The sequence below is a fragment of the Sphaeramia orbicularis genome, chromosome 12 (assembly GCF_902148855.1).
Source record: "Sphaeramia orbicularis chromosome 12, fSphaOr1.1, whole genome shotgun sequence".
NCBI classification, from domain to species: Eukaryota; Metazoa; Chordata; class Actinopteri; order Kurtiformes; family Apogonidae; genus Sphaeramia; species Sphaeramia orbicularis.
In genome coordinates this window covers 11,990,210-12,004,690 of record NC_043968.1, presented here as the reverse complement: position 1 = coordinate 12,004,690, position 14,481 = coordinate 11,990,210, and the positions used below count along the sequence as shown (strand labels likewise).

The window sequence follows — 14,481 nt, the reverse complement described above, 5'->3', positions numbered from 1 at the left end:
ACATGCCACTGTGGATCAGGTTTATCAAGAACAGCATAGTCACAGTAACAGTATGAATGGCACTGTATGGGATGATGCATGTTTAGAATTAGAATTAGAATTTCCTTTATTGTCATTCGATAGCACAGAGTACATCAAACGAAAATACGATCAATGATTAGGGACATCAGGCCACCACAACTTGTGCGTGTCCACTGTGTTGACTATTACGCAACTAAAACAATAAAACCCATGAATGTACAAGAGAACAGTTTTGAATAGCTGTCCACTGGAGTGACCACTATGCATGAAAGGGTTAATGATCTCTTTGATGAAAAAGTCCCTTTTTCTTCAGTTTTCTCTGTTTCTGATATAACAAGCCTCGACTTTAAATTGAGCTTTAATGGACATCTACATGATCGGTGAATTAAATATAGGAAAACACATGATTTTTACTGAAACAAATGCAAAATACAGAGGATAATAAATGGTGATAAATCACTTGAGAAAGGGTCAATACAGAGAAAATTTCATTTGAGAACTGCCACCAAAGTAGTGCTGGGTCTTCATGGATTAAAATGGACAGATTACTTAAAGGCATTCTTTTTTTTTTTTTTTTTTTTTAACATCAGCAGTATGTGACAAGCTTTTCCAGTTTCCCAAAAAAAGCCTGATTTAAAATGCATTTGAAGCACAGATGGCAGCACAGCATAACCTACATGTTCACACATAACACGAGAGCACAGAGTTGATAATGAGTGTAATCAAGAACCATGTTGTAACAATAAATTCACAATATTGTTATTTATATCAGACGTGTTTCACCCAGAGGGTGCATCCGGTGATTAGTCAGTCTTCATTACATTTAAAACACATCATATCAGCAAAGGCTGACTGTCAAAACATTTGGCACATGCATTCACTTGATTACAAAGGAAAATAATGAGGCAGTTTTGGCGGTCAAAGGTCAAAGGTCACTATCACTGTGACCTCATGTATGTCCACTCTTACAAGGGTTATGTCTCAGGAACACCTTAAGGGAATTTAAGGAAATTTGGTACAAATATTCACTTTGACTAAAGGGTGAACTTGTTAGATTTCGGTGAGCAAAGGTCAAAGGTCAAAGTCATTGTGGTCACATTTTTGGCTGAAACTGAGAGTAATTGAGGTGGACTTGTGACTTAGTCAGAACAAGAACAACTTACACTGTGGTTTTTATTCACAGGAGGTGAAAATAGCCTCCAGCAAGTGTTTTTTTTTCTCCATTTCTATAAACAAATAGAACATTTGAAAATGTACACCATATGTATATGGAAACACACCTTAGGAGTATTGACCAGATTAACCCATAAAGACCCAATGCTAATTTTGGGGCAGTTCCCAAATAATTTTTTCTTTCTATTTAACCTTTCTCAAGTGATTTATCACCATTTATTATAATATTATCCTCTGTAATTTACATTTTTCACTGTAAATTATGTATTTTCCTATATTTAATTTAGATACTCATGAAAATGCTGTAAATTCAAACTTTATTCATTAAAACGGAGAAAACTGAAGAAAATGTGACTTTTTCAGCAAAGATTTCAGTAACTGAATGGAAAAACAAGCATTTACAACCACTGGTACTTGTCAAACTCCATGGGTTTTACTGGTGAATCAATGTTGTAGAAGATGACTGTGTTTCCACATTCACTACGGAGCCTCTGAACGTCCAAATGGGTCATATCTGATGACCATGAACAGATGAAGAACTGCATTTTACATCAATTATCTCCATGTATTGATAGGGTTAGTGAAATATCAGGTATTAAACATTTTAGTTCAGTAGATGCTTCTGGTCACCAGTGGATGTTTGGGTCTTTATTCAATAATAACATCATGATAGCAATAACATACCAAACACCAATAAATAAACACTTTTGGAGAGGCAGTATAATAATCTGCCATGTCACCCACCACAACATATAAAACACTGAACTTTTTAACCCTTTATAGGGCACTCACTCACCTTACCGTGTTATTGCAGGACATAACAATACTTTATTACTTTTGTGAAATTAAAAAAAAAAAAAAAGTGTATTGTCAGGCAGAAAATCAAGGTTAACGAAGTTACCATATTTGGTTCCTTGCCCATAAGTGGCAAAAATAAAATAAAATCTAATGTGTATATATAAAATAATACAAGGAAAGCACACGTAAGGTGAAAGGAACATGTATTTTAGAACATTAGACCAACATCAGTGCTGATCCAGACCCCTGTCCACATCCACATGATCCCTTTGAACATCATTCCTTACATTAGTACCATTACTTCATGGTACCTAACAAAGCAGGTACACTCATTGTTCATGCAGAGGTGGACCTTACAGACCCACATTGGACCTGACAATAATAATAATAATGATGATAATAATAATAATAATAATAATAATAATAATAATAATAATAATAATAATAATAATAATAATAATAATAATAATAGTTTTATTTATATAGCACCTTTAAAAACAAAGTTTGCAAAGTGTTTTGACAGACAAAGCAGAGGGCACAACAGCAGGATACAAGATGCAAGTAAAGACACTGAAACAGAAGCAACACAATAAAAGAGATATGTAGCAAATGCATAAACATGACACTTTGAATAAATGAAGTGAATTGGCGTAAAGAGGGCAGGGGTAACATGATGCTGTCAAATCAATGTAAAAATGAAGGAATGAGATAAAACAACATCATGTATGAGACTATAAATGAATAACCAAACAGGGTAAAAGTCAAATTTAAACAATTAAAATTAAAATTAAAAAAGGGGACAGACATCACATAGAGGCAAGTCTATAAAAATGTGTTTTAAGAAGTGATTTAAATGACGTCACTGATTCTGCAGTCCTAATCTCCTCGTGCAGGCTGTTCATTGTTCATGACATTGTTGCCTCACTGGAATTGTAAAGTGTGCAGAAATGACCAAAAATAGTCACTTGCCCGATAAAGGGTTAAGAATAGAATAGAATAGAATAGAATAGAATAGTCTTTATTGTCCTTGTAACATGCAACATGTACAACGAAATAAAAAAAGTGTCAAACAATCAGTGCATAATGAAAACAAGAAAAGCACTCGGAGAGCGCAGACCTCCACCAAGGCAGATCAGTGCCCCCCCCCCCCTCACCACCAAAACTTAATCATTTCTTCCTTGTGCCAGTATCAATATTTCCTGAAAATTTCCTGAAAATCCGTCCCTCCCTAACTTTTTGAGTTATCTTGCTAACAAACAAACAAACACACACAAAGCAAAGCGATCACAATACCTGCTGGTGGAGGTAACAACACAAACACCACAATAATAAATAAATACAGAAACAAGTGTTCAGATAACACAAATTTCATAATGATATTTCACGAATTGCATTTTTTAGGATTTTTTGAAAATGGTGCATAAAAAATAACAAAAGTCAACAGAGCGTAACAGAAGAGAAATGGAGCAGAACGATATCTCGTACAAAGTTGAAGCTTGGTACCAGTCATGTGTATGTCAAATTATATTCAATTCCAATCAATATTTGTTGAGTTCTAATGAAAAATGTGTGGTAGATGGGATTTTCAGTGTGAAATGTAAATGTCCACAGAGTCCACATTCCACAGTGGATGTGGACAATTTTGTGTCAGATACAAGATATTGTTCTAAGCTACAGGTGGATCAAAGTGGAGGCTAATTGGAGTCGTTTTGAATTTTTTTATGAATTTTTGAAAACTGCTCAATGATGAGAGATAGGAAGATAGTAGATTTTGTGAGCTTGCTGTGACCTTGAACTTTGGCCTACTTGGCCCAAAATTTAATGGGTTGGTCCCAGGGCCTAGGCCTATCTGTGGGGAAGATTTGGTAAAGATGGTTGGAATAGTTTTCCCGTAAAGTTGCTAACAAAACAAACAAACAAACACACAAAGCAAAGTGATCACAATACTTCCTGGTGGAGGTAACACACACTCTCACACACACACACACACACACACACACACACACACACACACACACACACACACACACACAGCCATTCATTCTGTCGTTGCAGAGTCCCGTCACTGTATATATATATGTTGTGTTAAATTGTTTTTTTTTAAGTACATACTCATGCCAAATATCCAGTGTAATTTGCAGTTTGTTGCCTCTGTCCTTGTTGTCTGTTCCTGTAAGTCAAAGGGACACTGGATGCTTTTTCAGCTCCTCTGTAACAGCGAGGTGACACAGCGTTGCCAAGACATGAGCTACAGCCTCTGCTGTTGGAGTTCTCATCCCTGATACCTCGGGGCCTTGGCCATAACAATTTGGCTGACAGTCTCTATACACAGAACAGGAATAGATGCATTTATTTTCCACAGTCACAGTATAAGAAAACATATTTCCCCAGTCATCCGTATTGTTCACATTATGTATGGGGGTGGACATAAAAATACAGCCCCTCCTCCTTGACTTTCCACACCCTCCCTCTCTCAGTCGACTGTTCAGACCCCACTGACAAGCCGCATCTGCAGCCGGCGCTGGCAGCATATCTGTGTTAAATTAGAGAGCATCAAACAGTCCCGCAGCAGATTTACCCTAGCTCCTACCCCCAAGGCCTTAAAGCTGCAGACCAAATTTTCCCTCTCTGTCTCTCTCTTTCTGTTTTGTTTTGGTTCCCTCCTTCATTAAGGCTGGGTGTTCACATGCATTAGTAAATAGATTTCCCTGGCCTGAAGCTTTTTGCTGTTCCACTGGGCTACAGAGACAAGCCTTCTGGAAACAGTGGTCTTGAAAAGCTGATGTTTATGACATCAATTTACTCTTATATAAAGCAAAAGGAGAATTATCTGGCTGTCTTTTAAAGGCATTTTCTCTTGCTGCAGCCGCGGAAAGTAGTCAGAACCATGTTATGTGTGTAACTACACGTTGCTTTATTTCCTTTTCTGGCCCAACACATGATCAAAGGTCCCACATGTTAGCCTTCACCTTCAGACAGACCTCCCAAGATGATGTTCAGTGACATGCAATGAAACTCAAGCTCTGAAATCTTTAGTAAATAAATCACAAGGCCCGGCGGTGGAGAATGTAATAACAAAGACCAGACAGACTCTGATTTTCTTAAAAACCAAAATACTGTTTTTATTTAACCTGTAAAGACCCAGCGCTCTTTTTCTGTTAATTCCCAAATAAATTTTTCTCTTCTGAAGTGATCTATTACCATTTATTATAATATTATCCTCTTCGTTTTGCATTTTTTCAGTGAAAATCATGTATTTTTCTTTCTTTATTTTACTGGTCGTGTACTTTTATCATTATACTGAGATTAAATTTGAGGGTTATCATAACAAAAACAGAGAAAAAGGGACTTTTCAGTAAAATACATATATCGTTGGTGGATTGATTTTAAAAGCAATTCGTGTATTCAATGACAAAAGCCCTGCCACAGGTGTGATGGATTATTATTATTATTTTTTTGCCCATAAAGACCCAGTGCTACTTTAGTGTTAGTTCCCAAATGAATTTTTCTCTCTATTTAACCTTTCTTATGCAACTTATCACCATTTATTATAATATTATCCTCTTCATTTTGCATTTTTTCAGTGAAAATCAGATATTTTCCTATATTTATTTCACTGACTTTTTCAGTAAAATATATCATTACAAGTGGATTGATTTTAAAAGCAATTAATGCATTAAATAACAAATGCCCTACCACAGGTGTGATGGATTCTTTTTTGTAACCCATAAAGACCCAGTGCTAATTTTGTGTTGATTCCCAAATGCATTTTTTTCTCTCTATTTAACCTTTCTTAAGTGATTTATCACAATTTATCATAATTTTATACTCTCCATTTTGCATTTTTTCAGTGAAAATCAGGTATTTTCTTATATTTATTTTACTGATCATGTACTTTAATCATCATACTGAGATGAAATTTGAGGGTTATCATACCACAACAGAGAAAAAGTTACTTTTTCCAGTAAATTATATCATTACGAGTGGATTGGTTTTAAAAGCAATTAATGTGATGAATTTTTCTCTCTATTTAACCTTTCTTAAGTGATTTATCCACAATTTATCATAATTTTATCCTCTTCATTTTGCATTTTTTCAGTGAAAATCAGGTATTTTCCTATATTTATTTCACTGATCGTGTACTTTAATCATCATACTGAGATTACATGTGAGGGTTATCATACCACAACAGAGAAAAAGTGACTTTTTCAGTAAAATATGTCATTACGAGTGGATTGGTTTTAAAAGCAATTAATGTGATGAATTTTTCTCTCTATTTAACCTTTCTTAAGTGATTTATCCCAATTATTTTTATAATATTATCCTATGCATTTTGCATTTTTCAGTGAAAATCAGGTATTTTCCTATATTTATTTTACTGATCATGTACTTTAATCATCATACTGAGATTAAATTTGAGGGTTATCATACCAAAAACAGAGAAAAAGTGACTTTTTCCAGTAAAATCTATCATTAAGTGAACATAAACCAAGTGTGTCCATCCACTGTCATTGATCCAACTCCATGGGTTTTACTGGTGAATCAATGTTGTAGAAGATGACGGTATTTCCACGTTCACTACGGAGCCTCTGAACATCCAAATGGGTCATATCTGATGACCATGAAAAGATGAAAAGCTGTATTTTACACCAATTATTTTATTGATAGGATTAGTGGCTGTAAAGTTATTAAACATTTTAGATCAGTAGATGCTTTTGGTCGCTGGTGTATATTTGGGTCTTTATGCATTGAAATGATTATTTACTGAAAATCCAATCCTCCTTAAATGTCCTTTGACACTTTTTCCATCTCCATCTGATGTTGAAGCTACTACAAACAACTGCGAACAAAGATAAAGCGCTATCTTTATGAGAGCCGCTTCATTTGAGAACATAGCAGCGGGATGACGCACAAATATAAACAGCGAATACGAACGAAGTAGACGGTAAAGCACCTTTCATTCATTTTTGTAGAGCCTGTCCGTGGCCCTGTAGCTGGCATACGCTGATGTATTCCAATGTATTCCTGTGCCTCACAAGGGGCATCCTTAATGAAGTGCATTAGGCCTGGATGTGTGTGTATTTCTGTGGAGAGACTACAATGAGGAGCAGAGCGGTATAGGCAGGTAGAATGAGAACTGCTAGAAAGAAGCCCTTTGGACTGTGATGTGTATATGATGCAGGGTTCCTATTGAAAAACAGACCAAAAAAAAAAGCCCAGACCGCTTGTTTCCCATACAGGAATATTGCTTTGCCATCACAGAACAGACAAGCCGAGTTCAGAAGACGAGCCGAGCACTGAAGTGTAGTGGTCCATGGCTGAGAAGGGAGAAGCAGAACAGGGTGAAAGCAGCACAGATAGCAGAATTGTACGGATTTGTCCAAGGATTCAATGTGCACAGCTCCACCGGGAGACTTCCGAGGAATCCCAATTCATTAAGACTGAATGAACTGTCATCGATTCATTGATAAAATTATTCTGCGGGGATGTTATCTAATAATGTCGATTAGCATGACGACGAGGAATATCATGCGAATATAGCCGCCTCGCCATTCATCTACGGTTTGTGATGCATGCCGTTAGCTTTTCCCCAGAAGCCGACAGGAATGATAATAGCATCGCGGAGGTCCTGGGTGGCTATGCTGCCTCATATCACACTCAGTCATCTTCACACTCAGTAAAGTCAGCACATTTCTGCTGCCATTAAATTTACTATGGCTCATTGGGGATTGACACTGCGCACCATCAGGGCCATTGTAATGCCTTGTGAAATTCAAGAAAGATTCACTTCTTTATGCTGGGAACAATCATTATTGTTAAATACTCTGTTTAAATGACTGGCATTACATGCTTGGAAGTCATGTATTATTCACCTCACCTCACAAAAGAACTAATGATTTTTACCCAGAGGACCACACTTCATCAGGCAATAGGATAATTGTTCCCCTCGTAATAGCTATGTGATCAATTTAGCTTAGCCGCCGTTATTCTATCTCATGCACTTGACTTACAGGTCCAAAGTTAAAAGGGCTTTATTTAGTGATGGGAGACATTGGTTGCAGTGACCCCATAACCAGAGGCAAGAATTTCTTTACCCAGTATATTCAGTGTTGTGAGCCGACTTAAAAATTGCACAGCGAAGAGCTTCTCGCTGAATCACACCGTAGGCTATGAGGGAGTGATGGGAAATTTTAATGAGGATTCTGTAAAATTGCATGCCCTGGGATTATTTGCTATGCATCGAGATCTTATTGGTGTTCTCTAGAAAATCAGCACCATTATTGTTATCAACCCGTGCTGCAGTCATTTGAGAAACTTTGAAATTTTCAAAATGATTCAAATTATTGTACGGTCTGTGATACTCAGACGCTCACTGAATACTAAAAAGGGAAAGATCATGCAGTGCGGCAGGAATACTAAATATCCTATTGCAGTAACCCACAGTACAAAAGCAGCTATTATTTTGTTACAGTTTAAAATGCATAAATGTTGATTAAATTTTAATGAACGTCTGCTCAATGTGATTCTGTGATGAATTTAACTCTGTAAGCTTCTCAGTCATACATTAGCTGTTGCAATTACTTTTTTCATTGGGATTTTCCAGGAATGTTCACACTCTGTGCTTTGTGGTTGCATTGTAAGCTTTAGTCAGTCAGTTATTAAATTAGAATGCCACATTGTTTCATGTCAAGTCTTCTGTGTTTCTTTTTGGGGAGTTTCTGTGGGTGGGTGGGTGTGTGTAGGTCCAATCATCTTAGTGATGATCTTCTTCACTCCTTTTGATATTTCCTTGCATTATTATTGGTGTATTTTATTATTCACCGCTGCCTGCAAAGTGAATTTAAAATATGGCACGATAAGGAGAAAAGAATCTCTGTGATAAGCTCAGTGGGATTCACCAGGGATTCAGTCAATATACATGTAAATCAAAACATTCCACAAGAACTAATCCTTTAAAGTGATTTAGAGCATTGAAGAGTTGTTTTGTGAGGCTTTAGAAACAACAGTTTGTTTTTGGGACCTCATAGAAATGGTAATCTCTCCCACTTGGTGGGGGAATTGCTTTACTTCTTGAAGGTCTTTTGGACTGCTTTTTGCTCTTATATTTCCCAAAGCAATTATAGTCAGGGTGAATTTAGTTGTCTTCTGCTCTCCACAGTGGGCTGTAGGGAATGTTTTCTTACAGGATTGGCCTGTGGAGTTGACTATTTGTGCAGAGGTGCTGCACTCATGGTGTCATGGTCAGAGACACAGCACCCTCTGCTGGCAGTGAGGAGAACATCACCCTCTGCTACTGCAAACAGCAATGTGTATATGTAAGGGTGGAAGAGTCATGTGTGTGACATGCCTAACTGTCAGTGTTGTGCACGTTACTTCCAAACTGTAATCCATTACAGATTACTTGTTACTGTTATTTAAAAGTAATGCCTTACCTTACAATATTATTATCTCAGAATTTTAATACGTTACATGATTCCTGCATTACTTTGAAGTTACATACAGACTCCCATCATGAATGGCATTTGTGCACTGGAACACGCCCCCCCCCCCCAGGACACGTACAATTGGACCCTGACGTACATGTGAATGGATAGCTCAGCAAGTATCGCTAGGTCTACGATGTTCGAATTTCGGCAGGAATGCTTGCATTTTTTCCCACGTTTTCCATGTTCAAACAGGGGGTGCGGCACAGAGAACACAAGCAGATAAATGTGCAATTGATAAAGAATTCTAACTAGTCATACAAACATTAGCTTCCCTTGTCATTGCTGATCACAGGGATCATGCTAACTAGCTTCTGTAAAGCAGGGTTCGGGTTAGTACTGAGCATACGTCCATGTGGACAATGGACTGTCTTCTGCTGTCTGCACCCACTGGCTGAACACCAACAGGAAATAGAACTGTACAGACGCATTTGTGATTCCTTAAGGCAGTGCTTCCCAACCTTTATTGGCTCATGACCCCATTTTAACATCACAAATTTCTGGTGACCCCAGACATTCAAAATGGAGACATTTTTTTGGCAAAAATTTCTTTGTTTTTGACCCTGTAATATTTTGCTATACTATGTTGCAAATAAATGTTAATGTTAGATGACATTTAGTCTACATAATGTATATTATTCTGGACGGAGGCAGTAAAGCCAGGTGTAGATTACTGCACAAAGAGAGAATTTTATTTTCCTTGCTCAGGATATGTACAGTCAGTCCAGCTTGGATTTACAAGGCTGACAATTAATACTGAACAAACAAGAACTCAAACTATGAATTATGAAAGAGCTGCAGCATCTGAAACTGACCACAATGAACATTTGACAGATAAACAGAACCACAGTGCTGCAGTTTCAGACTCACAGTTTGTCATGTCTGTATGGATTGTGACTGTCTCTCTCAACTCACCATATATTTTTTATTAGTAAGTTTTTTTTGGGGGGGTGCGGCTGTGGCTCAGTTGGTGGAACAGGTCGTCTAATAACCAAAGGGTCGGTGGTTCGAATCCTGGCTCCAATTGTCCACATGTTGAAGTGTTCTTGGGCAAGACACTGAACCCTACATTGCTCCCAGTGGGGCCAGGCAGCGCCCCGCATGGCAACAGTGGCCCGCTGGTGTATGAGTGTGTGTGTGAATGGGTGAATGTGAGGAACTGTAAAGCACTTTGGGCACCATGAAGGTGTAGAAAATGTGCTATATAAGTTCAGTCCATTTACCATTTTTCTTTAATCAATTACTAGAAATTTCAGGCGACCCCATTTGAATTCCAGGTGACCCCAAATGGGGTCCCGACCCCAAGGTTGAAAAACTCTGCCTTAAGGTCTCACAGTGTTTCTGTTTTTGTTTTGTTTTTTTTCATTTGAGCAAGAAAATTATAGGTGAAAAGTGTGTTGCAATGCAAGCGCTATTGAACATGTCCTGAGTAAAATATTACTGAAAATCAATGAGTATGCCTAACACTACTGCAGTGGTTCTCAATCTTTTTCTGTCGGGCCCCCCTTTGGAGCACGAAAAATCTCCAAGCCCCACTCAACCCCAACAACATTGTACCTGTGGTGCAATTATTACTTTTATTGAAAGAAACATCAATATTGTAAGAATACTTTTTGCTTTTCCTTGAATAATTTGTTGTGCAAATTAAAAATAACGTAGATTTTTGATTGAACAATACAAATGAACTCAACAAGACTGTTCCCTGAGACATTATTTTTCAAAATAAAAATAGGAAATGTGTGATTATCTTACAACTATGACAATAAGGTATATATTTTATTAGAACAACAAACACATTTTGGTAACAAAGATGAACATTTTAACAATATCAGCGGCTGCAATGAGCCTGTTTATGTTGCACATCTCAGAACATCAAAGTGCAAATTGTACAAACAAAACAGAAACATTGCAGATTTTTCTTTTCCAGTCCAATCCTTGTCCACTCTCCAAACCTAAACTCTGTGTCTAGTCCAGTGACAGATCATCATGGCAGTAGATTTGTTTGTTGTACGTCCCTAAAATGAGTCCAGGGTGCTCCAGCGCTAAAACATTAGTTCCACCTGCTACATGTTCGAACCTGAAGAAAAAATAAACACGTAGGAATGATCCCATGCCCCCCCGGCAAGCCTTTGCGCCCCCCCGGGGGGGGCCCACCCCACTTTTTCAGAAACACTGCACTACTGCATTACAGCAAAATGTAATCCATTACTGTAATGCATTACTTTTGTAACATGTTACTCCTAACACTGCTAACTGTTACCTTCCTTCTGTGTTTCAGGTGTGTGTGAGTGTTCAGACTTCACTACCGGACGGACCTGTGAGCAATGCCTGGACGGTTACTATGGCAACGCTTTGATTGGCACTCGCAGTGATTGTCAGCCTTGCCCTTGCCCAGACCGGACCAGCTGTGCTCAAATTGCACAGACAGGACAGGTGGTCTGCACCGATTGCCCCACTGGACAGACAGGTGAGACCACCACCACCGATGTACAGCTATATCGCTGCAAATACACTGTGTGAGGAGGAGCAAAATGATTAGAATTTCCTCCAGAAGCTTCTGACACATCTGATAGGTGCTTTTAATTTCATTATGACAGCCTCAGAGGTGACATGACACTGACCTCCCGCTACGTTCTAGCTCAATCATCAGTCCAATTCCGGCTCACCGCTTTCACCTTTGCCCCCCCCCGTGTAGGTATCCGCTGCCAGATGTGTGAAGATAGTTACTATGGTGACCCCCTCGGACAATCTGGGGTAGTTCGGCCGTGTGAGAGATGCGACTGCAACGGTAACGTGGACTTCAACGCATTGGGAGTTTGTGACCACATTACTGGGAGATGTCTGAAATGCCTGGGGCACACAGAGGGCGAGCGCTGCCAGCGTTGCCGGCAGGGTTTCTATGGTGATGCCCTGAACCAGACAGCTGCTCAGAAGTGCAAACGTGAGTAACAGAGGACACACTGAGATGAAGGAGTAGAAGTACTGGGAGATATGACTTCTACAGGGTGTATAAAAAAAAAAAAAAAACTAGTACATTTTTAAAAATTACCCCGTTTTGCATTTGATAATTTTTTAAAATTTTCTTTTCTGGACGTCAGTAGGAAGGGGATTGGTGGATATTTGTCCAAATTTACAGACCCAGGTTTTCATGCATGAGTGAGCAGGGGCAAATTACACTTTTCCTTTTATTTATTTATGTAGACAGAGACAATGCACAATATACATTAACCTTAAAACGGAGAGATGTCGTGTCCCAGGTTTTTTTTTTTTTTTTTTCTACCTTTATTTAACCAGGAAAACCTCATTGAAATTAAGAATCTCTTTTTCAAGAGTGTCCTGGCCAAGACGGGCAGCAGTACATTAAATAGTTACAGATAGGCTTCCATACATAAAACAAATACATAAAAAGCACATAGACAAGTCAAACCTTCCAAAGTCAACTCAAAAAGTGCTCATGAAATATAGACAAAAGTGCGTCAGGTAAAACATCTGCAGCCAGATATCTCCCTCTCTAAGTCACACAGCATCCTCTTAAAAGTGTCCAACGAAACCAGATCCTTCAGTTTCAGGTCTTTTTGTAGTTCATTCCAGGTGAATGGGGCCACATGGGGTTGTTGCACTCGTGCTAATTTCCACCTGTAGTCCCTGCAGGCTGATGTTATCATTAAAAAAACAGACATTAATAAAAACTAAAACAGTAAAAAACAGTAAAAAAAAATGCATATTTATAACTCCATCTATATAAAATATTCATTCACATCCAACCATTCACTCTTATTCATCCCACTGCAGTCTGTCACACACACTCTGAGCATGTTTACATTACATTACATTATGGCTAGAGGTTTGGTTTGACAGTAGCTGTTTTTTCACCCTGTGGGAGAATGTGTGATAGTTTATAATTGTTAGTAGTTCTGTTGGTCATGTGTTCCACTGTCGCATGGCCACACATGAGAATGCTGAATTTGCAAATGCTGTTTTGTGTCTCGGAATCCTGCACTCGCTGTTGATCGAGTAGTTCGAGATGTTTTTCCAGAACTCAAAGAAATAAAACTTTTGAAGGGAGGAGCAGCAGAATTATGGATAACCTTAAACAACAGACACACATTTGTACACAATCCAAGTTACAAGTGGTTTGCGTGAAGTAGCGGTGGGATTTAAATCCAATCAAAGGTCATGGGAGGTCTATTCTATATATTCTATAGCTGTTCTCTTGTATATTCATGAATTTTGTTGTTCTTTTCGTTGTTGTTTTTTTATTTTTACACATATCTGTATTAAAGTTTTAAGACACTACATATCTTTTCTGACATGAACTGGTCACATTATGTAGATTTCTCCTGAGCATAAACCCCCAGAATCACAAGCTCTCCCCATAGTTTTCACATAATTTATCAGTAAATACATGTTTCTGTGCATCAAAAATTAAATGTGTGGTGTCCAGCTGAGTGGACATTTTTGCAACTTCATGAAAAATAGGTTAATAAGATTTTTTTTTTTTTTTTCATTTTTTTTCATGCTTTTTTTTATTATTATTATTTTTTTTTATTATTTATTTATTATTTATTTTTCAGAAGAAAATTTTCAATCACATTGTTTTTTTCATGCCTAAAGAGTTATAAAAACACTTAGGAAAAAATTTTGACTAAGGTTCTCATAATTTGTGCATGAAAGGGTTAAACTGAATTATTTATTTATTTATTTATTTATTTATTTTGGTTAACAAACAACAAATCTACCTTCATAATTTTTCATGGACTTCCAAAAATGTCAACTCTGCTGGACACTGTGTGTTTAATTTTTGAAGCAAAGAATGCAATATCAGAAAGTGATCTACTGTGTGAAAACTATAAAATAAAAACAGTCTTAATGCAGCTAATCTGATGTTTTCTCACATTTTATCATATTCCAAATTTTTATTAGCAGTTGATTTACACTTAAACATGTTACTGCAGATCAGGTTTTATCAATTTTACACCAATTATTTACACATTGTGATAGGATT

At 37.6% G+C, this 14,481-nt stretch overlaps 1 protein-coding gene across 1 annotated transcript in view; it reads left to right on the top strand.

Annotated features, from left to right (window-relative positions):
* The window catches only part of LOC115430390 (laminin subunit gamma-3-like), an 82,506-nt gene that overhangs the window by 23,039 nt on the left and 44,986 nt on the right, over window positions 1-14,481 (top strand). Inside the window, exons 3-4 of the mRNA XM_030150381.1 lie at window positions 11,755-11,943; window positions 12,172-12,417. Of these exons, the coding sequence (XP_030006241.1) occupies window positions 11,755-11,943; window positions 12,172-12,417 (435 nt within the window). The remainder of the gene's footprint in view (window positions 1-11,754; window positions 11,944-12,171; window positions 12,418-14,481) is intronic.